Raw genomic sequence first — 23,495 nt, 5'->3', positions numbered from 1 at the left:
TAGAAGTTAATTTAAGGCGCAATTAGAGCCCGGATTTATTTGGAGACCGAGAATTTAGCAGCGGCCGCGTGTGATCTGCTAACTGGCGAATGTATTTCTGAGCATGGGCAGAGTGCATTGGAAATCACAAGCTAGAGGTATAAGGCGCTTCGCGAGCGCTGATCCGGGAAAGCTTCTGCTACAGTAAAATGTATTCCTTAATATGCTGGTTACCCCTCTGAAATTTGCTTCGTAAGGCTGCCTGCTTTTAGAAATCTGCTGACGGAGGCACTAGGCTTTGCTGCTTCCAGTGTCAGGCAGAAATTCAACAGGGGCAGATGCCTCAGCATGGAGACACAATAAACAGGAGGAGATCTTTACTGAGCTAAACAAAGATTGTGGGGTGGTTAATTAACTGAGGTATCTCAGTCTTATTCATTTCAGTGAGTCTACAGTATTCTGAGTAAAACTTGCCTGAATGCCACCCAGTGATAACAGTGACTAGAAGTCATTCCAGTAAATAATAATTTAAAAATAACTCTGTTGGTAGTATTTCCAGAAGGCTAATTATGTTAGTCTCTTGCAGCAAAACGAAAGAAGTCTTGTTTATAGTTCACAAGCAGCCTCATACCCAGCATTGTTTGGGAATTCAAAGAAACCAGAAAATCAGAGCCATTTCGAAATTGATTCAAATGGTGTCCAGTGGAGTCCAAACAAAGATCTCAGGAACCATCATGCAGAATTACAGGATTTTAAGAGGTGTGCAAATGCATATCAAACAGACAGTCAACTTTCCAAAATGCATAGGGGATAGAAATGTCAGAAATGATAGTTTTATCTGCATGGTAAGTATGCATTTCTCAATTACTGCAAGAAATGGTAAGCGTGCCAGCTAGTACGTGTATACAGTGGTACCTCGGGTTACATACGCTTCAGGTTACAGACTTCACTAACCCAGAAATAGTACCTTGGATTAAGAACTTTACCTCAGGATGAGAACAGAAATCGTGCGGCGGCAGTGGGAGGCCCCATTAGCTAAAGTGGTGCTTCAGGTTAAGAACAGTTTCAGGTTAAGAACGGACCTCCGGAACGAATTAAGTACTTAACCTGAGGTACCACTGCATATGAAATGTACCGGTAAGTTGCATCTGTAGCCATGGGCGGAGCAAATAAGCCCTTACTGTTGGGCAACTAGTGCAAAAAGCAGTGGCTCTACCATTCACCGGAGCAGGATATTGCCGCCATGTTACGACGCATACCGCTAAAAGAATTGCACAGGCTGCCAATGAGCCACCTGGATATGTAGTTTGGGACCAGGATGCCTGAGCATTTGTCTTTCCCCTTATATACCCAATCAATCAGTGCTCTGCAGGTGAAGGTCTGCAGCAGATAGTCCATTCTGCACAATATAGAAACCAGGCCTTTCATGTGGTGGCACCTTCTCTTTGGAATTCCCTTGTTAAATATAAGACAGGTGCTGCTTCTGTTGTCTTTGCAGTGCCTACTGAAGACTTTCTTCTCCCAACAAGCCAACAACTTAGCTTCCAATGATAACAGAGATCTTTCTCAGTCTGTATCTGCATGGGAATTCTTTTTTAGATGTTTAAATTGTTTTATTTTCATGTGTTTGCTGCTCTGGGCTCCTTTTGGAGGAAAGTTAGGGCGCGGATAAGACTGGAATCCACTCCCCTCTGCCCATGGGAAGAGCCTCTGTTGGCACAGCTACTAAGTCCCTCTGGAACCAGCCAAGCCACGTCTATGTTGGCATCCAGTAGAATGGTGGGTGCCTCTGTCTCTACATTCTGGAATTCTTTATTCCAGAATGGAACATCTTTTTAATCCTTTGTGGCATCGCCAAGATTACCCATTGTCCAATCAGCAAACGGTAGCTTGTATGGTGACCTTGAGCACTGAAGGAACTAGTGTGTAAAGCAGCTGCTGAGAGCTGGAGGACGAGGAGGGGGGAAATATTAAGCGCAAGTTCTAAGTTTTTCAACTCTGGTTGATCTATTGACCTCAGTTCCTGAACTGGAATTTGCTCTTTCCCAGCTGTAATGCTGTCTTAGAACTTGTGGTCTTTGCAAAGCCTGAAAGGGCTCCTTTATGCAAAGCGGACTCAAAACATACAAGCCGTAGGTTTTGTGGATTTCCTGGAAGGATATAAAGGACGCTGGAGCCATGCTCAATTGGAACAATGATATCAACATGTCACTGAGACTGATCTCGCCAGAGGAGGTAAGCTAACAGAGGAAGGTGAAGCCAATGGGAGATTTTTTAGTTCAGTTTGGAGAACAGTTGGTGTCTGCAGCTTCAGGCTGTCGAAAACATGCCCAGTGGACCCCCTTGCTGAGTGATGGGTCCACCTCCTCCTCCTCACTTCTGCCCCTGCTGCCCATCTGCTTGCCCCCTACCTCTGGGCTCAGTCCCTACAAGCACCAGATGGAGAGTCAGTTGTGACTGTGCTCTTTGGACAGGGAGGGTGGAATGCAAGGAGGTCAACAGTAGGTGGAGCTAGAGCCAATGGCAAGCAGGGGAGCCGACCAATTCTGGTCTTGCCCCCATCCTCCTGCTGCCTGCCAAATTGTACAAGGGGCAACATTGAGAGTTAGGAAGAGGAAGTGGAGAGGCAGTACCATGTCCCTGGATTGGTTGTCGGTAAGAAAGTCAGCAGATGTGAGCTGGCTCAGGGCAGACTGAGGCCGGTGGGGCAGTGCCAATTTTTGCCCTAATGGACCAACCTCTGCTAGGGAGAGCACGAAGCAACTGAAGGTTGGTGCTATTTCTCCTTGCTCTGGCCAGGAAGGAGAGGAGCCACGGAGCCAGGAGGAATTCTGGGGAATTCAAATTGTAGTACAGTGGTACCTCTGGTTAAGAACTTAATTCGTTCCGGAGGTCCGTTCTTAACCTGAAATTGTTCTTAACCTGAGGTACCACTTTAGCTAATGGGGCCTCCCACTGCCGCCACGCCGCTGCCGCCCGATTTCTGTTCTCATCCTGAAGCAAAGTTCTTAACCCGAGGTACTGTTTCTGGGTTAGCGGAGTCTGTAACCTGAAGCGTCTGTAACCTGAGGTACCACTGTACAATAAAGTACAATCGATATGAAATAAAAGCAGCAATAAAAAGCACCATTAAAAATCATGCAGCACTACCACTAGGCTTGCCAGTCTGAATCTGCAGGTGGGAGAGAGTGCCTTTACTGTTCATGCATCTTGCAAGCTTCAGCTCAGCAGGAGCTGTGTGCAAATTGCAGCATAGACACGCGGGGGGGGGGGGGGTGTTCCGCCCTCCTCTGCTACTGCCTCCCAATTAACCTCCATCTCCAGGGCCTGCCCTGAGATATCACTGGGGGGCCCCCATCATAACATCACCAGGGGCTGCCCCAGGGTCTCAGGTTTGGACTGTAAGACGTCAGGGTCTGAAATGCTCCTGGCTTAGCAACCCTGCCTACCACAGTGCATTACAGTTGCTACACCTGGCAGAAAAACTATGAAGTGGTCTGCCAAGACCCACAGCAGCCTTCAAGTGAGCAGGGAGCAGGGAGACGATTGGGAACCACTGCCCTATTCATATATGTGTGCATGGATGTAGCCATAGTTCTGCAGCTGCTCACTCAAATGCAAGCTTTTCCTCTTGCTCGCTCTCGACAGACACTGTGCAGGAAAGACTTGCTCAGGGTTCAGCAGCCCAGCCACTGGCTGCTCACACACCTGACTCCCAAGGCCACTGGGCAGCAGGCACCTTTCGAGGCAGCCACAGGTCCTGCAGACTTAAGGCAGACCAAGTCACAAAGCTGATTAGGAGAATCTGATGCTGGTTTGGCGGGGGAAGAGGAGCTGCTCCACTGCATGCTCCCCCCGCCCTTCCACATCTACCTTCGCCAGCTGCAGTCCGAAGACCAGAGCTAGGAGGGAGAAGACAGGATCCAACCTCAGCCTTGCAGTTTGGGGATTTGAGCAGTTGGGGCTTTCCCTGGGTGAAAGCGGTGAGTTAAGAAGGGAGCTTGGGCTCGTCATTGAGCAGGATTCTGGGTGCAGGGTGTCATTTGATTGCATTGATCAAATCGCAGCAAGCTGTCTTCTCATTCTCTATGGAAAGATAAATATCTGGCACCGTTTTTTTAAGGGAGTGTTGGAAGGTGCCCGGAGTCGCACCTGGGAACTCTGGATCGAGGAGCAAAAACTAGTGATTTGTGACGCTAGCAAAGAGAAGCCAAGATTGGCAGTGAATTAAGAGTCCAAAAGGTTCAGGGCAAAGACGGCTGTGTCGTAGGTGGGGAAATTTAAAAATCAAAATATTGTGTGCCTCTATCTATCCCCTGGTTTTTTCTGCTTGGCAGATGCAGTTTGATCCTGCTGCGGTCCAACCATCTCCAGCAAGGCATAAAATGTAAGCGAACGGGGCTCTTCTGGGTGGGTGGGTGTGTACTGTTGGCTGTTATTCCTGCTAATCCCTCCTGAGGCTAATTCTATCCCGTCCACCTTAGAAAGAGAACAGATGCCTTGCATGGCTAGCCTCGCCCGTTCGCCTTCACGCTTTTAATCCACGCTCTTAGCCTCCGGAGGTCATTTTCGTTTAAGAACCCACTTGTGAGGCTGCTGTCAGAAGAGATGTCTGTGCCACAGACTTAATCAGTTCTCAAAGTCAGTTTAGCTGCTGTGGCTCACCATCCCTCACGCCCCCCAAAATGTTCCCTAGGAATACATTTCAGGGCAGGCAATTGTGTTTGTCTGTTGCACAAAGGAACCAAGAGCCTTGTGGCACCTAAAAGATTTGTTTGTGAAGGCGCAGGACTTTGTATTATAGCTTAGCAACATCTGGAGGGCCACAGGTTTCCCACTTTTGCACTGAAGCTTAAATGTATGTAAAAGAAATGTAATAATAATGATAATATATTTATACCTCACCCATCTGGCTGGGTTTCCCCAGGCACTCTGGGCGGCTCCCAACAGAATATTAAAAACACAATAAAACGTCAAACATTAAAAAACTTCCCTAAACAGGGCTGCCTTCAGATGTCTTCTAAAAGTCAGATAGTTGTTTTTTTCCTTGACATCTGATGGGAAACGTTCCACAGGGCGGGCGCCACCACCGAGAAGGCCCTCCGCCTGGTACCCTGTAGCTTCACTTCTCGCAGTGAGGGAACCATCAGAAGGCCCTCAGAGCTGGACTTCAGTGTCCAGGCTGGACGATGGGGGTGGAGACACTCCTTCAGGTATACTGGGCCGAGGCTGTTTAGGGCATTAAAGGTCAGCACCAACACTTTGAATTGCGCTTGGAAACATACTGGGAGCCAATGCAGATCTCTCAGGACCGGTCACCAGTCTAGCTGCCACATTCTGGATTAGTTGTAGTTTCTGGGTCACCTTCAAAGGTAGCCCCATGTAGAGCTGCAGCGATGCTCCTACAGCCTCCCTCAACCTGATGTCCTTCAGATATTGTTGACTCCATCAGCCCCAGGCAGCATGGACAGTGGTCAGGGATGATGGGAGTTTGAGTCGGGTCCCTCTGGTCCTTTCAGACTGGCTCTTCAAGGCTTCCAGTGGCTGCAGTTTTTTTGGCAGTGCATATGCTTGGGCTGGAGAAGGTCCCTGGTTCAGTCCCTGGCCTCTCCATATAAAACGTGATGAGTATACCACTTATGGGATGCTCTCTCCCAGAGACACTTGCTTGAGGGTGCAAATGCTGTAGTCCTTTGGGTGCTAAGTGAAAACCATCCTGCTTCCTTCTTCCGTTATGCGTCCCAAAGGCATAGCAAACAAACAACTTTCCAAAATATATAGTAGATGCAAACAGCCCAGAGAGCTTGGCAGGAGGAGCAGTGTGTGAGCATAATTAAATAAAGAGAGGTGTTGTGCAACTGTCTCGGCAATCCCTTGCCTGTGCTGCACTATTCTTGCAGATTGTGCTAATCTCCCAGCCTTGGGACTGGCGCTGTCCCTGTGTGGTTTGCCTGTAGGAGCACTGGACATTTTACAGCAAAGACGACTTTTCTGCTTGCTCAGTGTCAGCACATATTTAGGGCCGGAGCATTCAGAAAGCATTTTTCTTTTTGGTGGTCTGACCCACCTGCACCGTTTTCTTGCAGCCTCACGGAATCCACAAGTAAAAATGCTTCACCCACCCCTGGGAGGTAAGGAAGGGGAGGAAGGGGACTTAGTAAGAACTGGTGCTTCTTAGTCTGCCTAGCTAGCTAGCTAGCTGCTTAGCTGAGTATTGCAACTGAGATAACAGCATAGTGGTTAAGAGGCAGAGGCTGGTTGTACGCGGAATCATTTACAGCTGTATCAATGGGAAGGTGCAGCACCTGTTTTCCATGCAGAAAGTTAGGACTGAGATGCTCAGACCCAGGTCTGAAACCCTGGAGAGCCACTGCCAGTGTAGACAATATGGAGCCAGGTGGGCCAGCAGTTGGACAGCTTTGTATGTTCCCTAGCTATGCACTTATTGACAAAAACAGCTATTTCAAAATGGTATAAAACAGAGGTAAACGAACATCAGGACTGCAACCATTCATTGGTTGGATTGATATATTAATGCCCTTTTTGACTGAAACGACACCGATTAATCAGGCAACACATTTCGGTGAATGCTCGCTATTTTTAAATAAAAGCACTTACACAAACTTCAGCTGAAAAAAGCCATTCCCCTTTAATTGTAACACAGAAGGGATGCCTCTTGGCCCCAGTGCCATCATATATATACATATAAAGAAAAACCCAGCATATTTTCTCCCTTCAAAACTATCGGTTTAGTCATAGGAAAATCTGTGCGGGTCTCATCAGTGAACGAATCCATTACTTATTCAGGCAGCACCTCTAAATAATACCAGCCTGCCGTACAATTGTGCGTGAAAAGTGCCCTGAATGTTTCAAAGCACTTTGGAAATCCTTAGCATCTTTATTAAGCCTTATTTTGATTAGAACTCAGCTCCATTCAGTCCTAGATGCTGTCTTGCTACAGCTCCATCGTTCCTAACTGTTAGCCTTCTTAATGGGGCTGATGGGAGTTGGAATCTGACAACGCCCAGAGGGCCACAGAATCCCCATCCCTACTTTAGGGAATGGGTCTAGTTTAAAAATAGTGGAGCCCATCTTGTTTCTTCCTCACTTGTAACTCCTCTGTCCGTCAGTGTGAACAATACAGAGGGTATCCATGTTATTCTGCTCCACCAAAAATTACAGAGTGTCTTTGAGCCACCTGAACATATTTATTATGGCACCTAAGCCAGATGTTGTGGACTGCAGATTCCATCGTCCCCGTAGGTTCGCTCTGCTGGCTGTGGCTGATGGGAGTTGTGCAATCCACAGCATCTGAGCAGCACCTCAGAATTAGTGGACTCCATCTGCTGAAATAAAACCATAGTCCATGATAGCTTATATGCCAATGCAACTGTGGCAGGTCACATCATCCACACCGTACATTCAAAGCGTGTGGCTTCCCCCAAAGAATCATGGGAACCGTACCTTTGCTAAGGATGCTGGGAATTGTAGCTCTCTCTGAGGGGTAAGCAGCAAATTCCAGGATCCTCTGGGGGAAAGCCATGTGCTTTCAATGTGCCATGTGGATTTGACCGTAGTCTTTAAGGTGCCACAACACTGCCATTTTTTTGTGAGTGATGCAGGAGTTCGAGAGCACTGAGGGCTTTATAACTTATAAGTTACGATGAGTGTGTGGACATGGCCTTGTCCACTTTTCCGCCTCCACCGTGGCTGGGCCTTTGAGGCTTTTGTGAGGTCACAAAATCCTTTCAGCGCCATGGCACTCAGAACCCCCAGGGAGCAGCAATCCTGGGGACTGACCCCTCTAGCAGGTGGGGCTGCCCCGGAGCTGGCAGAGTGATGCCACATCTCAGAATGTACCGGAATTTGTACCGCCGCCTCCACTCCCTCTCCAATTCACCTCCTGATGCTGGTACCCCTTTCTCCTCTAGCAATGGCAACGACGAAGCAGCGTTTATTCGGAAGCAGAAACTGGAGATCCAGGTACCTTGCCTTAGGAGCGGGCCAAACTCTTGGGAGTGGGGAGGAGCTTGAACATTGCTGGGGACCTTCTTGATGGGGTGGGGTAGACAGCTCTCGAGCTGCAGGGATGCAGTTGCTTGGTGTGTGTTATCTGTAAGTGGCAATGCTTTGTTTAAAAGGTTCTTGAGTATGGCAAGGGCAACACACCCCGTAATTCTCATGCTGCAGTGTATTCCAGCACAAGGGTTTAGATCTGGGTTTTTGGCAGAACTCGTCTGTGGGATCTCTTAATGGGGGAGGCAAATAGAGGGGAATCATTGCAATTGACATGAGTCTTAGAATCATAGAACTGTAGAATTGGAAGAGACACAAAAGGTCATCTAATCTCCAATCCAGTGCTTTTAATGGTAAAAAAATAGGACATCGGTATTTGTATATTGATAAAAGTGCTGTGGGTGTTGGCATAAAACCGCAAAGAAAGAGGTGACTGTACTGCAAACCACAGCCACCAAAAAAGTGTTGAATATACACAGCACCCTCCTCTACACCAGTGTGGTGTAGTGGTTAAGAGCGGTGGACTTATAATCTGGTGAACCGGGTTCGCTTCCCTACTCCTCCACATGCAGCTGCTGGGTGACCTTGGGCCAGTCACACTTCTCTGAAGTCTCTCAGCCTCACTCACCTCACAGAGTGTTTGTTGTGGGGGAGGAAGGGAAAGGAGATTGTTAGCCGCTTTGAGACTGCTTAAGGGGAGTGAAAGGCAGGGTCTCAAGTCCAAACTCTTCTTCTATTTAACCCTGCTTCCGTTTCTGACCATCTCTCTGTACACCCTTCTAGCGCCGTATCATCGAAAAGAAGCAACGGCGCAAGCGCCAGGAGCCGCTCATGGTCCAGGCCAACACGGAGGCCAAGGTGAAGGGGCGCCGTGGGAGGCGCAAGCCGGAGGAACGCATCCCACTCATGGAGTCTTGCAGTGAGCATAGCCTGTGCAATAGTGAGTATCAGCACTGCCCAGCCTGAGGAGATCATGTGGCCTAGCAGCCTGCTCTCGCATTTAAATCCTTTTGTTGGGTGGGACTTTGGGAACGTTGACATATCCCATCGCATAGGATGAAATTCCAATCTACAAGGAGGCTTTCTTATTGTGATAATTATTTTTTAAATAAAGAGAGCTGCAAAGTGATTAGTAACTTCAAATGTGCACACATTTAAACTGCATGCAAGGCTACAGAAGGGGGCAATATGCAGGGGGAAAGCAGTCAGATGAGCTTTGATAATTATATTAAAAGCACCCCCCTTTGCTCCAAGGAGCTCGAGGTGGTGTAAATGGTACTCCTGCCCCCCTGATATATCATTACAACCACCTTGTGAGGTAGGTTATGCTGAGAGACCATGGCTAGACCAAGATCACCCAGTGGGTCTGTGGGTGGATTCGAACTCGGATCCTTGAGGTCCACAACTAACCCACATCAGTACTGGACCAAAATTTGCCCTTCTCAGCTAAATGGTAGATAAAATGGATGGCGTGGAGATTTTGGAGCTTTTCTCGGATGAGATTTGATGCCCGCTGAATGATAATCCGCCTGTCTTTCCAAAGGTACAAGCAACCCTTTCCTCGTGGAATCGGTCCCAGAGGCCCACCTTGGCGCTCATGTGTGGGGTAGCTCTGTGCAGATGAACCGGACGCACAATGGCCAAGGGGAATGCCAGGAACCCTTTCCAGGTAACAAAAGAACGTACGGTCATATAAGAGCTTTGCTGGATCAGGCCAGTGGCCCAACTAGTCCAGCATCCTGTTCTCGCAGTAGCCAGCCAGATGTCATTGGGAAGCCCACAATCAGGGCCATGGACACAACAGCCGTCTCTCCCCTTGAGACTTCCTCATAACCCTTCCCAGGCCACACTTCCTCTCCTCAGGCCACACTCCTCAGTAGCCTGGTTTCAGTGTTTTTGCATGGCTAATAACCACTCTTGCTTGTCTGGAGGAAGGATAGAGGCAAGGGTGGGTGGGGACTAGCCTACTGTGCAATGGTAAAATTTACCTTCATTGCTCCTCCCCCTTTTGACCTCTGACCCCGCCCAGCACATGTGGCCCTCAGAATAATTGTCCGGAAGGTAATGTGGCCCTTGAGAAGAAAAAAGTTCCCCACCCCATAGGCTCTGAAATCTTGCACTTCTCTTTCCAGGAATAACTGGTGATTATCCCTGTTATAAGAAAATATCTCTATTTTCCTTATGGGGAGCCCTTAAGAGTCCCTCAGGAAATCTCTATCAGTCAGAGAGAAAGCAGAGGCCACCCAGAGTATACTGAAAGCGAAGCTGCTAATAAGCCTGATCTTTATTAAAGGAAATCAGCTATTGCAACAGGGTCCCCACTCACCATACGCAGGAGGGAGGAGACCCTCGAACAATGGTGCGCAAGCCCCTATAAAGACTTTTGAAATTGCCCACCCTGTAACCCAGACAACCCCTCAAAAATCATACACACAACACAGAAAGAGGTGGTCCCCAGCAGAAATGTGAGAGCGCTGCTTCTCTCCTGTCTGCCAGGATACCTGATAATGCCTTACTTGATAGCATTTTCTGGGTAGCCTGGCCATCACTTTGAGATGGTAAATACTTTAGTTCCCTAATCTCTTAGGCATATAGATAGTTTGCTCAGCTTAACACATACTTGCTAGACTGTATTTACAGGGAGGTGTAAGCCCCTACAGTCCAAAGTCAATTGGAAAGCTTTTCCCATTTCCTTCCTCCTCTCAGAGAAATATTTGAGGTCAATTTGGGAGAGTCAAAATGGCTTCCTGTACTATTTCAGACATGCGGTTTATATGCTTATATATTTGTTTGCCTTGTACATTTATGAACATTTATTCTATATTTGAGACCGTAGAATTTTTATAATCCCCACCACCTGTTTCCTCTATTCCCTGAGGTCTTCAGCACCCTTTCACCTTTATTTTTTATTTTATTCAACAAAATTTATCCAGTGCTTGATTGAACAGCCTTTGTGTGGTCTTTGTGCCCTTCCCTCTCCCTCTCTACAGATTTCTTTGATGAGGCCCAGCTGGAGGAGGAGCTGGAAGTGGCCATTTTGGAAGAAACCCAGCCTATCAACAGGAACGAATCAGCTCCCAAGAACGGCTGGCAGGCCAAACAGAGAGAAGGTGAAAGGGGGGGCGGGGGGAGAAGAACCAGGTTGCTGAACATTCACCACTGTGATACCATTAGTGGTTGCTAAGCAACTGCCTCTGATGCTCGGTTGCCAGGCACCAGAGCTGAGTCAACAAGACTCGTACTGCTTTGCACATGTCCAAGGACGAAGTTCTCTTATTCAGAGAGGGGTTCCCAAAAGGCAGAGGCAGCTATATTAGGCAGTCTGCAGGGCGCACAGGTACCCCAATGCGGGAAATACCCCTGCTAATGTTCCCAGTTGATTTGAGGGGATTCCCGCTACTAGTCGCTTCCCCCATGCAGGGAGAGAAGGTCTAAAATTTATGAGGAGGAGATAGCTGGTGGTGTGGTTTCTACAAGGAGTTGCTGTGGGAATAAGGAATAGCAAAGTTTTTACCCCTGTTCATTCCAGATATACAGCATATAGCAAATCTTAGGGGGCTTTATAATGGATAATCATGTTGTTGCCACTCACCAGATTGTTACGTTTCAGTATTGTCTGCCTGTGTTTACCCCTAGACCTGATCTGTGGGAAAAAGAAAAAAAAATTATAGGGCTTATCTGCCCAGTGTAGGTAGGCAAAATTTGACTGAGGCTTCAGAACTAATGTGCTTTTAGTTAAAAACTTCCCCCTTCAAGCTTCTGCCCATTTTATTTCTTCCTGTTCAGCAGAGCTTGTGAGGAATTGCTGCTTAATTAGTCACTCTGGTAACGAAGTTTGGAGAAGGCTTTCATTGCTAGTTGCCGTCTTTTATTTTCTATTGTAGCAAAATAAATAAAAGAAGGGATTTAACCCTTTCCCCTGTGCCATCTCCTGAAACAGTCGCCACCAAAGTTGCTTTTATCCATGAACAGGGGTTGGGGAAGACGGGTATAATACAAGAAATGGCAGCTTCAAGAGAAGTGGCAAATTAAATCGGCGAAATATTGCTACAAAAAGGGTAATGTTGTGAACCGCCCTGAGATCTACGGGTGAAGGGTGGCATACAACTTTAATAAATAATAAAAGAATAATTAAATTACCTATCCCCACTCCCCTAGGAACAGGGCCTGTTCGTAGGTCTTCCTGCAACAGGTTTTACAAAAAGAAATTGGGAGATCCAATAAATAATCTCACACTTTGGGCCTCATTTTAAAATAGCAAGTTTCTAGTTCTGATGCAGATATAAGCTGAAAAATGTGAGAGCACAGTCTGGTGAAATCACAGGAACCAGAGAGAGAGACTGAGCCAGACTTCCACTGATCAAATTCCAGTGGGAATTCAGGGCTTCCTATACTGTATTTCCTTCTCCCTTCCCCTGGTTGGAAACTAACAGCATAAATAATGCACATTTTCTTATTTACACCCCCCTACCCCAAGTTACAAGGGACACAAGTGGCGCTGTGGGTTAAACCACAGAGCCTAGGACTTGCCAATCAGAAGGTCGGCAGTTCGAATCCCTGTGACGGGGTGAGCTCCGGTTGCTCGGTCCCTGCTCCTGCCAACCTAGCAGTTTGAAAGCACAAAGTGCAAGTAGATAAATAGGTACCGCTCCAGCGGGAAGGTAAACAGCGTTTCCGTGTGCTGCTCTGGTTTGCTAGAAGCGGCTTAGTCATGCTGGCCACATGACCCGGAAGCTGTCTGCGGACAAACGCCGTCTCCCTCGGCCAATAAAGCGAGATGAGCACTGCAACCCCAGAGTTGGTCACGACTAGACCTAATGGTCAGGGGTCCCTTTACCTTTAACCCCAAGTTACAGAACTGACTTTTTGCTGGCTTGCTATTTACAGTAAGGCACATTTCATGCATAACCCCTGAGGTCATTGTCATCTCTCTCTTACCACCTGCAGGGCACCCCAACGCCCAGCGACATAGCCAGGCTTCCAGGTCAAAGAAGGAAGTCTTATCCTTCAGAGAGGCTGTTCCGTCTAACATTGTAGACATGGAAGGCGAGGCTCCTGGCTGCGAGTTCCAGGCACCCCAGTTGGAAAAGGAAGCCTCATCCCCAATACAGAAAGCTCCATCCATCATCATGGATATGGAAGGTGAGACTCCAGAGTTTTGCATAAGAGGAAAGGGAGGCATGGAAAGCCCACTCTGGAGGCAAGGGAGTATGAGCTTGTGCTTTCAACATGTGCCCCTTTTCTAAATAACTGTGCCAGGGAAGCATGTATACTCTGAACAGGGCAGAAAAATTTGCATTTAAAGCTGTGCATATGCGAGTAGTAAGCTAATATGCCACTGCTGCAGCGCTTTCTGTATAAAAGCTGCTGCAAAAAAGGCAGCTCAGAAACTTCCATTTTAAATGCATCGACTTCATTGGTTGCTAAACAGTTTCCAGGCTCAAGCTTAGAAGCCACCTTGACAATTATGTTGTATACAAAAGACCATGTTGGTTAATAAATTACATTTCCCCCACCTTTCATACAACTGTGACATACACAGTTCTCTCCTGAAGTTTAGCTGGGTTCCCATGAGGCAAGACAGCGATAACAGCAAGGACCTTTATTGAACTACATGACTGGGAAACGGGGGCAAAGCAACTTCTTATATACATTTCTGAAAGCCTGGGCCACTCCCACTCCCAACGTGATTGGCTGTCTAAACTTCGAAGCTGCGAATCACAACTCAAGAGTTCAAGGGCCAATGGCAGAAGCCCAAATCTTGAAATGTTCTGTGATTGGACAGCATGTATCGAATCAGAACACAGGAGCTCAGAATCCTTAGTTCAGACTCAAGCTCAGGCAAACACAGACCGCTGAGTACATAACATCTCCCTTCCTCATTTAATCCCCAACAACAACCCTTTCGGTAGGTTAGGCTGAGAGGCAGTGGCTGTCCCAAGGTCACCCAGAGAGCTTCATGGCTGAGTAGGGATTCAAACATTGATCTCTAGGTCCTAGTCCAGCACTAGTCGCCCTCTGCTTTAGCACAAGATCAGGAATGGGAATGAGCGAGCAAGTGGGGGATGCACAGTGGATCTGTGTTTAATAAGACAGAGTGCAAAGAGTGTGCAAACGGGTTCATGGAGGGAGGGAGCAAGCAAGGAAGAAGTAGGAAGACAACAAGGCCCATCTTCTTACATTATTCCCCATGTCAAATATGAGCCATTATTCCTAAACTGCATGCAGACAGGAATATAGACTGGTGTGAGTATTCCCTGGCTGCAGAAATTACATCTGATGTTGAAAAAATATATGCTGAAGTGAATATACAGACACACAAAGCTATCCTATATGAGCCAAGCCAATGGACCACCGCACCCAGTGTTGTCTATTCTGACTTGCAGCAGTTAAGGGTCTCAGGACCAGTCTTTCCCATCATCTGTTACCTGACATCAATCCTTGCTAGGCTGTTGCTCACGCTGCGGGGTATACAGGGACACATTGGTGAATGCCATGGTTTGTGTGTTATGTACTTCCAGTCTCTAAAATATAGGGGACTTTTGGCCTTCCAGACGTTGTTGAACTACAACTCCCATCAGCCCCGGCAAACTGGGCCAATGGGTATGAACGATGGGAGCTGTAGTTCAGCCACATCTAGAGGGCCTGAGACTCCCCATACGCCTAATACAAGGTCTGAAGCAGCCCTGGGACAGGAGGTAGACTCTGGCGGCGTGGAGACGAGAACAAGCCAGAAGAGGGCAGTAACAGAATTGATTTCACATCTTAGACCATTTCGAGAATGAACCGCAGAGAGAAGACATGGACCTAGAATCTACAGGGTCCAAGGATACCACTGGCGAAGCCTGCCATGTCGACACACTGCTCAGCAATTCTGACAGTGAGGGGGAGTCATCCCAGGAGTTGACAGTCCCACCCTCACCCATGAAAAAACCCCGGGACAGGATGCTTGCACACAGAGGTGAGTGGCCTTCCTGCCAAACTGCTCTTTCACTGATCTTGGCAAAGAGTTCTGAGATATAGCCAAGATAAAGCCAAGAGTTGTGTGTGTTTCTGCAGCTCTCTGCAAACATCCAGTTGCGTGATGTTTGGCACAGAATTAAGTGTCATGAGGACCTTAGGTAGCTAGTTTTTTTTTAAAAAAAACTTTCTAGCATTAATGGCTGTTAAAATAGGCATGCAATGTATAGGCTATGCCCCTGATCTAAAGAGGTAGAAGGGAGAGACAGAGAGAGATCAGTGACTGGATTCCACCCCATCCTTCGCAATCCTCCTTGCTCTTCTCAGGGTCTCTCACCAATGGAAGGAGGAGCCAGAGTGAGGAAGACGAAGACGACGAAGAGAAGGATGACGAAGATGAAGACTTCAAGGACAAGGATCAAGACATCCTTATGTACTTCCGTGAGGAAATTGACTCGGCCACCGTAAGAGCCTACGGCTGAAATTGAGCATCCCCTTTTCAAGCATCTGAATGATCACTCGGGATATATGTGGCTGGGCGCATACCATATATTTAAAGTGCATGGCTCCCCCCCCCCAAATCCTTGGAAATATAGTTTACACATACATACTTACAATCCCCAGCACCCTTATCAAACTACAATTCCCATGATTCTTTAGGGGAAACGTCGCATGCTTTAAATGTATGGTGTGTACAGTATGCAGTTGTGCTAATGTGAGAGAAGCCCCACCCCCACCCCCCTATCCTAGCTGTGGCCCCCAATGTCCTGCAACTCTACTCGGTTGCTATTCCATAGGTACACCTTCACCTCACTCCAGCGCCATTTTGTTCATTGTCCCACTGCCCTGGTCTCCACAGAAACAGACAAGGTTGGGGAAAACTATTGGCAGTTTCGACAGACAAATTTGGGGTGGTTGAAAGAACCAGTGCATTTGTGGAAACTGACAATGCTGTCTCTCTCTCCCCCTTATCCGTGGCTAGAGAACAGTAATGGAAACTGGCCACAGTGAAATGGACAAGCTTTTCCCCCTCAACATACTTTTATATAGGGAGAAGTCTAAAGGTGAAAAAAGGCGCTCCCAAATATGTGGAAAGAATGGTGGGTGAAGGACTTAAAAAATGGGTTCAGATGGAATACATCAGTTGCTGTGCTGCTCCCTTGAAGGGCGGTGCCACAAACTTAAAACAGGGTCTACAAATGGTTCAACTGGCATAGTTTAAGAGCGTAAGACATGCTTGCTGGATCAGGCCAGTGGCCCATCTAGTCCAGCATCCTGTTCTCACAGTGGCAGACCAGAGGCCTTCTGGGAAGTCTGCAAACTCGACATGAGCACAAGAACTATAATCCACAGGATTCCATGTGTTTGAAGCACTTGTGGTCCACACATAAGAGCAAGGAGCCAATCAAGCAGTTAAAGGAGAGAACGGTTGCCTTTGACTGAGCTTCCCTACCTCATTCCTTCCAAAACACCTCCCACCTGAGGACAATCTTGCCTTGGGAAGGAAAGAGAAAAGACTGAACTGTCTGAAAAGCTGCCTACCATCTAATTCCCAGTATTCCACCTGAGGGCATTTCCCTCCTTCAGGTGGGCTACTTAAGGACCATCTTGCCCCAAAGGGAAGAGAAGGTCAGGTTATCCAAAAGGATTTGTTCCCCCTTGTCACTTGTCTTGGTTGTTTTAATGTTGTTTCAGTTGATGCTTATTGTTTTCCTATTTCCATGTTAACTGCTTTGTGAGGTTTTCCCCAAAAGCAATCTCTAACTAGCCTTAAGAAGCGGCCTATCCTTATTTTCCCCCCTCTCAGTCTCCCAGTGAAGAATGTAGCACCCCTTTGTCCCTCAATCTGGATGACCTAGAAGAATTTGTACTGAAACCCGCTCCTCAAGGCAGTACAATCCAGTGTCGCATCACACGGGACCGGAAGGGGATGGACAAGGGCATCTTCCCCTTCTACTACCTGCATCTGGAGATGGAAAACGGCAAGAAGGTATCTGCAAGCGAGAAGGAATTCTGTGCCTTTAGAAACAACAACAACCCTGCTTTCAGGGGTCAGCAAACGTTTTCCGCAGGGGGCCGGTCCACTGTCCCTCAGACCTTGTGGGGGCCCAGATTATATTGGGGGGGAATCCCTCCCCACGACTCTCCCCACCCTTTTCCACAGCACCAGACGAGCCCCGGTGGCTGCTTACCTGTGCCTTGCGAGTGGCAGGGGCTGGCTGCGGTGGAGGGATGATGAGTGGCGCAAAAGGGCTGGCTCCGGAGAGGGGCTGCTTAAAATGGCGCTCAGCCAACCGCGGCTCAACAAAGCCCAGCCCCCTTCCTCCTCTAGGCAGGGCAGGGAGAAGCTAGGAGGCAGCGGTGTGGGGTGGGGTGGGGTGGGGTGGAATGGCACAGCCCGAACAATCAGAATCCCCACGGCAATCCACACGGCGATTCCCAGACCGTCCACCAGCCGGATCCAGAAGGCAATTGGGCCGGGTCCAGCCCCCGGGCCTTAGTTTGCCGACCCATGGACTAGAGTCCATCAGATGAATGAAGTTTTAGCCCAGGGGTCAGCAAACTTTTTCAGCAGGGGGCCGGTCCACTGTCCCTCAGACCTTGTGGGGGGGTCAGACTACGGTATACTTTGGGGGGGGGGATGAACAAATTCCTATGCCCCACAAATAAACCCAGAGATGCATTTTAAATAAAAGGACACATTCTACTCATGTAAAAATACGCTGATTCCCACACCATCTGCACTCCAAATTTAGAAGGTGATTGGGCCGGATCCAGCCCCCGGGCCTTAGTTTGCCTACCCATGTTTTAGCCTTACTTGGTGGGGATATATAGAGAGAAAGAAAAGGTCAGAAATGGTGAACAGGGGGGTCTAATAGGAATGAAAAGTCTGGCAATTCAGTTAAGGCGGCAATCCTGGGAGCTCATCTCTCTCTCAATGGATGGCTTCCAGCCTCATGAGGGCCTTCTCCACTGCCATGGCTACCACTGGGGCCCTGACCTTACCAACCTCTCAGCGATGTCGTTAGAGGCAAAAAGGCAAGTGCCTCACATATGCCAGCCCTCGCACTGGTGTATGTATTCTCTCTCACCTTTGAAAGATGTTCCATGGAGGAGGTCCCAGGTACAATCTCTAGGCGTGGCCAGGAGAGTCCCCTGCCCGAAATTCAGATAGTGTAGTAGACAGTAATGAAAGGCTAGATGGATCCATGTTCTTAGTAGGTTGCAACAAGCTTCAGAGGAGGAAGCTGCCAATGGGGATATCCAGACCAGTGATCTTATCAATAATATTGTACAAGAACCTATAGGTAATTACTCTAGAAGGAGGTGCAATTTGTACCGCTTCCTGTGATTTGACACTGCTCAGCAATTATATCCCAGGGTTGTTTTCCAATACATTTGGATCTTCACAGGAGATGTTAAAAGTAGGTCATGAGTGACCTGTTGGCCTCCAGATCTTGCTGAACTACAGCTCCCATGGCCATGCTTGCTGGGAGTTGTAGTCCCACAACATTGTGGGGGGCACAAGTCTCCCACACCTGCAATAAAGTCTCTGCAATTATTCTGGATGGAAGTGGCTTAGAAGTGGGACGGAAAGCCTTGGGCCTGTAGATATCGTTGGATTCCATCTCGCATTGATCCCAGTCAGTGCAGCCGGCGGTCAGGGAGTTGTAGTCCAACAACATCCAGAGAAAGGGAAATGTAAAGATACCTGTGTGGATCAGAAAGGGGATGCTGGCCATTGCGGGAGGGAGGCTTGCCAGGGACCCATCTCACTGACCGTTGCTGTGTATTCTCCCTCAGCGATTCATTATGTCTGGGCGGAAGAGGAAGAAAAGCAAGACTTCCAACTACCTCATTTCACTGGACCCCATTGATCTGTCAAGGGATGGAGATAACTACATTGGGAAAGTCAGGTGGGTCTGTTTCAACCCCATCTTGCATTGGCAGGGTTGTGGCACAGTTGGGAGGGTACCTGGTTTGCGTGCAGGTGGCCCCAGGTTGAATCCCTGCCAGGTGATGTGAAAGACCGAGACCCTGGAGCGCTAGGGCCTGTCAACGTTACGTTGCTGTGGTCACGTCTCCCCAAACATCCAGCCCTGCAGCACCTTAGTAGGTAAGGTAAAGCGACCCCTGACCATTAAGTCCAGTCGTGACCGACTCTGGGGTTGCGGCGCTCATCTCGCTTTATAGGCCGAGGGAGCCGGCGTACAGCTTCCGGGTCATGTGGCCAGCATAACTAAGCCACTTCTGGCGAACCAGAGCAGCGCACGGAAACGCCGTTTACCTTCCCGCCGGAGCGATACCTATTTATCTACTTGCACTTTGACGTGCTTTCGAACTGTTAGGTAACAGAAGCAGGGACCGAGCAACAGGAGCTCACCCCGTCACGGGGATTCGAACCGCCGACCTTCTGATCGGCAAGTTCTAGGCTCTGTGGTTTAACCCACAGAGCCACCTGCGTCCCTAGCACCTTAGTAACCTACCCATTTATTGGGCCAAGAGCATTCATAGGCAAGGACCTACAACGCCTCCTCTAAGTTATCGCCAAAGAAAACCACAAGAGCAAGCGAGGCAGCCTCTTTTCTTGGAGCAATTTAAAGTTCAAAGTGATGATAGTGATCTTTTGAGTTACCCAGTTTTTCTGGAGGAGGTGTTCAAAAACAATTCCCATAAGGAGCAGGAAATGGCTATTAAGCCATTGTCCTTTCAGGCATCTTGTTTATTGAGCATTTGTCCTCATTTGTTTCATGTATGCACAAATGATCCTTAGCTCGGAGACACAAAACACTTAAGTTTCATTCTAGGCTGCCGCATTTTATTTTTAGCAGTGCTCTTGTTCTTCATTTGTATTTTCCTTTGATATTGGGTTTTGGATTGTTATTTATTAATTGGGAAGTGGGGGAGTTGAGGATAAGGTATAACATTTCTAAAATAAGCGTTTCTCCCCCAACCTGCTTCTAGGTCCAACGTACTGGGAACCAAATTTACCGTGTTTGACAATGGGATGAACCCGGATAAAAAACCTTTTGTTCCAGAAACAGCCCAGCTGCGGCAAGAGCTGGTAGCCATTTGCTACGTAAGCTTGAATGGAGAGTGGGCCCTGTTGGAATGAGGGGAGGAGCCTGGGCAGTAGGAAAGACCCAAGATCTCAAAGAGCCACAAGCTTCCAAAATAGGCAACACTGAGCTAGATGGAGGAGTGTATAAGCAGAAACCTCTATTGCTATGGTGCTGCCTTTACTACAGAGATGAGATGAGCCTGTAGTCCTCCAAAGATGTTGGGCTACAACGCCCATCAATCCCTGGCGATTAGCCTGAGGCTGACGGGAGTTTGGGGCCAACAACATCCGGAGGCTCAGAGCTGCTCCGTCCCTGCTTTATTTATCACCTTCTGGCCACTTGTGGTGTTTTCCTCTGGTATGAAGCAGCTATTGCTTCCAGTGGGACAACGATGGTTGAGTCCTCGGCCCAGTATACCTGAAGGAGCATCTCCATCGCCATCGTTCTGCCTGGACACTAAGGTCCAGTGCCAAGGACCTTCTGGCAGTTCCCTCACTGTAAGAAGTGAGGTTACAGGGAACCAGGCAGAGGGCCTTCTCGGTAGTGGCGCCTGCCCTGCGGAACACCCCCCCCCATCAGATGTCAGGAAAATAAACAACTACCTGACTTTTTGAAGACATCTGAAGGCAGCCCTGTTTAGGGAAGTTTTTAATCTTTGAAGTTTTGTTGTGGTTTTAATTCTGTTGGGAGCCGCCCAGACCCAGAGTGGCTGGGTTTCCCCAGCCAGATGGGCAGGGTATAAATAATAAATATTATTATTATTACTACAAAATGAGAATGTCCAACGTGGGGCAATAGGAGAGTTTATGTTGCTTTTTGCTCCTTTCCTTGCCTCCTTTATAGGAAACCAATGTGCTGGGATTCAGAGGCCCACGGAAAATGACAGTGATAATCCCTGGTGTGGACGTGGACAACGAAAGGATCTGCATCCGGCCTAAGAATGTGAGTGGTTCACTGCGGCATGGAGGCTGGCAGGCAGCGCCGCTTCTTCTAGTGCCCTTCTAGGGCTGAAGCCGCCAGCATAAAACATCCCCCCATGTCTGTGTTGTCGGTAGGAACATGAGACCCTCCTGACTCGGTACCAGAACCGGAACATGCAGAACCTGATCAAACTCCAGAACAAAATGCCGGCTTGGAACGAGGAGACCCAGTCCTACGTGCTCAACTTCCGAGGGCGCGTCACACAGGCCTCCGTCAAGAACTTCCAGATCATCTCAGAAGATGACCGTGAGTAGTGGGCGGAGTTGAGAGGAGGCGATTTGAGGCGAATGTGCTGCAGCCCAGTAACTTAAGCCACAGCCGCTCATAAGCGAGGCCGGTTCACTGGGACTTCCTTCCAATCAAACAGGCTTAGAAGGACCACTTCCTTTGTGGGCAAGGGATTCTCTGGTATGGCCTCCCCAACCTGGTGCCCTCCAGATGTTGTTGGACGAACCACTCGTATCAGCCCCAGGCAGTGGAACCAATGGTCAGGGATGATGGGAGTTGTAGTCCAGAACAAACAGAGGGCACCAAATTAAGGGAGATGGCTCTGGCCTAACAGTCTCAGCCCGGATATTGCTGCATCTCTGCAGTGCACAAGAAACGTTTGGACATAAAGGTCACAGCAGACCTGAGTGCACAAATTACATATTTACATATTGCCTGGTGCAGACATGCTACACGAGGATCTCTGTGTAACCAAGTTACCTCTATTCACCAAGCTTCATAGGTGTAAGAAAGCTATTTGCACCACCCAGCAACCATCTTTCAAAAGAACAGGACCTCTCAAAGATACACACCCCTCCCTCTGTTTATCACAGGCTGAAGGAAAGTTTGAGCAGAGGTTTGGCTGTATGTAGTAAACGGAGGTGGTGGTGGGGTATGTATCTTTGGAGGAGAGGTCCCTGAGCATGTTGTTTTGAAGAATGGGAAGATGGGTAGTGAAATATACTCGGGAGTCGAGAGTGGATTTCATGCTCTTTATTCAGCTTATAGTGGTGGGGAGGAATGGAAGTTCCCCCAGAATGTCTGCTTTATATACATTATTTACACAATGGGCCCCACGTGATTGGCTAATTCCGGGAGTCTCCTGTAGGCCAATCAGGTTGCAGATTCACTTCCACCTGGAGCTGGATTGGATGGCTCCTGGGGACCAATCAGACTGCTGCATTCTGGGTCCTATTGTTCTAGGACCAATCAGACTGCTGCATTTTGGATCCTATTCAACTCAGTACATAACAGGTGGGCAGGCCGGCGAGGTGGTGGACCAGGGTGGATGTCTTCAAAGGCGTTTTGTCTGCATGTTTAGCAGCAGAGATTATGTACAGAGTTTCCTGTCTCATTGGTGCTCTCTTCCCATCCCTGCCGTCCAGCTAACTACATTATGCTGCAGTTTGGTCGTGTGGCGCCCGATGTGTTCACCATGGATTACCGGTTCCCTCTCTGTGCAGTTCAGGCCTTTGCCATTTGCCTGTCCAGCTTCGACGGGAAAATTGCTTGCGAGTAGAGAGCCATCCCGCTGACTTCTCTGACATCCAACCTCTGTGGCTTTTGCCCCGGATTGCCTCCTGCTGCCTCGTAAAACTGGACACAAACTGTTTTGCTTTCAGTATTGCCCACCTTCTACCTCCAACCTTCCCGTCTTTTGTCAGGCTGGACCTCCACATGACCTGTTGCCGTCAAGCTGGCATGTGATTTCCCCTTTTGCTGCTCCCCATTCAAATCCCGACAAGCCATTTCCTGCCAAAGTATCTTCACCATTTCCTGTAGCCCCCAAACCTTCGACTTCATCTCCATCTTTCTTGTTTTGATTCTGATTTTTTATTCGCTTTGAAACTCCCCCTGCCCAACCTGATTTCTGACCTGTGTCACTTAACCTTTGAACCTTGCTACTTTGGTTAAGGCTTGTTATGTCCTAACTCCCCCCCCACTGCCTCCCCCCCTTCAAAGTAATTAATTAATATCCATCTATGCAAGAAACATACCATCTCACCAGATGTGGACCAAAGCTCCGTTATTGAAGAAACAACAAAGCACTTGAAGAAACAGCAACTTCTGCCAGCTTCATGAATTCAGAACAAGGGAAGGGGCAGCCATTTTGAAACTATGGGCTGAAGCTGCAACCCCACCTATTTTCCCTTCTCTATCAAATTGGGTAATAGATTGGAAATAAAGCTTACCCAGAGATCAGTCTGGCCTCCTGACGTATTCTTGGGAGCAGTTGAGGCTCTTTCCAGGAAAACCTGCTTCTAGAGGGGTTTGACTACATCAATTGGGGATTCCAAACTACCCTTCGTCACACCTCTGTTTCCACCCTCATCACAACCAGAGACACTGATTTATATTGTATTTTAGGGCTCGTCCAGACTTCTTGTCGCTTGCCTAGAGAACACAAACAGTTTTGTACTTGTCCCATGCTTTTTTGGCACTGGCATGTCCCCTGGAAAACTCAATCAGAGCAAACGTCAATAAAACCCAGTTTATGTTTGTTCTGAT

The 23,495-nt window shown here is 48.2% G+C and overlaps 1 protein-coding gene across 7 annotated transcripts; it reads left to right on the top strand.

The window, feature by feature from the left end:
- The first annotated feature begins 565 nt into the window (after positions 1-565).
- TULP2 (TUB like protein 2) lies at positions 566-23,189 on the top strand. 7 transcript variants are annotated; one of them, XM_053363378.1, is made up of 18 exons: positions 566-738; positions 1,632-1,758; positions 2,029-2,214; positions 4,317-4,366; positions 6,066-6,110; positions 7,911-7,962; positions 8,779-8,935; positions 9,539-9,664; positions 10,986-11,105; positions 12,943-13,137; positions 14,765-14,956; positions 15,283-15,419; positions 16,763-16,945; positions 18,760-18,872; positions 19,921-20,035; positions 20,862-20,960; positions 21,074-21,245; positions 22,373-23,189. In XM_053363378.1, exons 3-18 carry the CDS (start codon positions 2,158-2,160, stop codon positions 22,504-22,506), a joined length of 1,947 nt encoding a protein of 648 aa, XP_053219353.1. In that variant the 5' UTR covers positions 566-738; positions 1,632-1,758; positions 2,029-2,157; the 3' UTR covers positions 22,507-23,189. The 7 variants fall into 7 exon arrangements, with proteins under 7 accessions (XP_053219353.1, XP_053219351.1, XP_053219352.1 ...); XM_053363376.1 differs by lacking the exon at positions 2,029-2,214 and having other exon boundaries at positions 1,637-1,758; XM_053363381.1 differs by lacking the exon at positions 2,029-2,214 and having other exon boundaries at positions 576-738.
- Positions 23,190-23,495: the final 306 nt, after the last annotated feature.

The sequence above is a fragment of the Podarcis raffonei genome, chromosome 13, assembly GCF_027172205.1.
Source record: "Podarcis raffonei isolate rPodRaf1 chromosome 13, rPodRaf1.pri, whole genome shotgun sequence".
Lineage (NCBI taxonomy): Eukaryota > Metazoa > Chordata > Lepidosauria > Squamata > Lacertidae > Podarcis > Podarcis raffonei.
This window is presented reverse-complemented; position numbering and strand designations above follow the sequence as displayed.

What these genes read in the sequence shown, in the direction of transcription:
- TULP2 (XM_053363376.1), top strand. Translation starts at nt 672, where the DNA reads ATGGTGTCCAGTGGAGTCCAAACAAAGATCTCAGGAACCATCATGCAG. An exon ending in CATCATCATGGATATGGAAG is followed by an intron (nt 13,138 to 14,764) that starts GTGAGACTCCAG and finishes TTCACATCTTAG; the next exon opens with ACCATTTCGAGAATGAACCG. An exon ending in AGGAAATTGACTCGGCCACC is followed by an intron (nt 15,420 to 16,762) that starts GTAAGAGCCTAC and finishes CCCCCCTCTCAG; the next exon opens with TCTCCCAGTGAAGAATGTAG.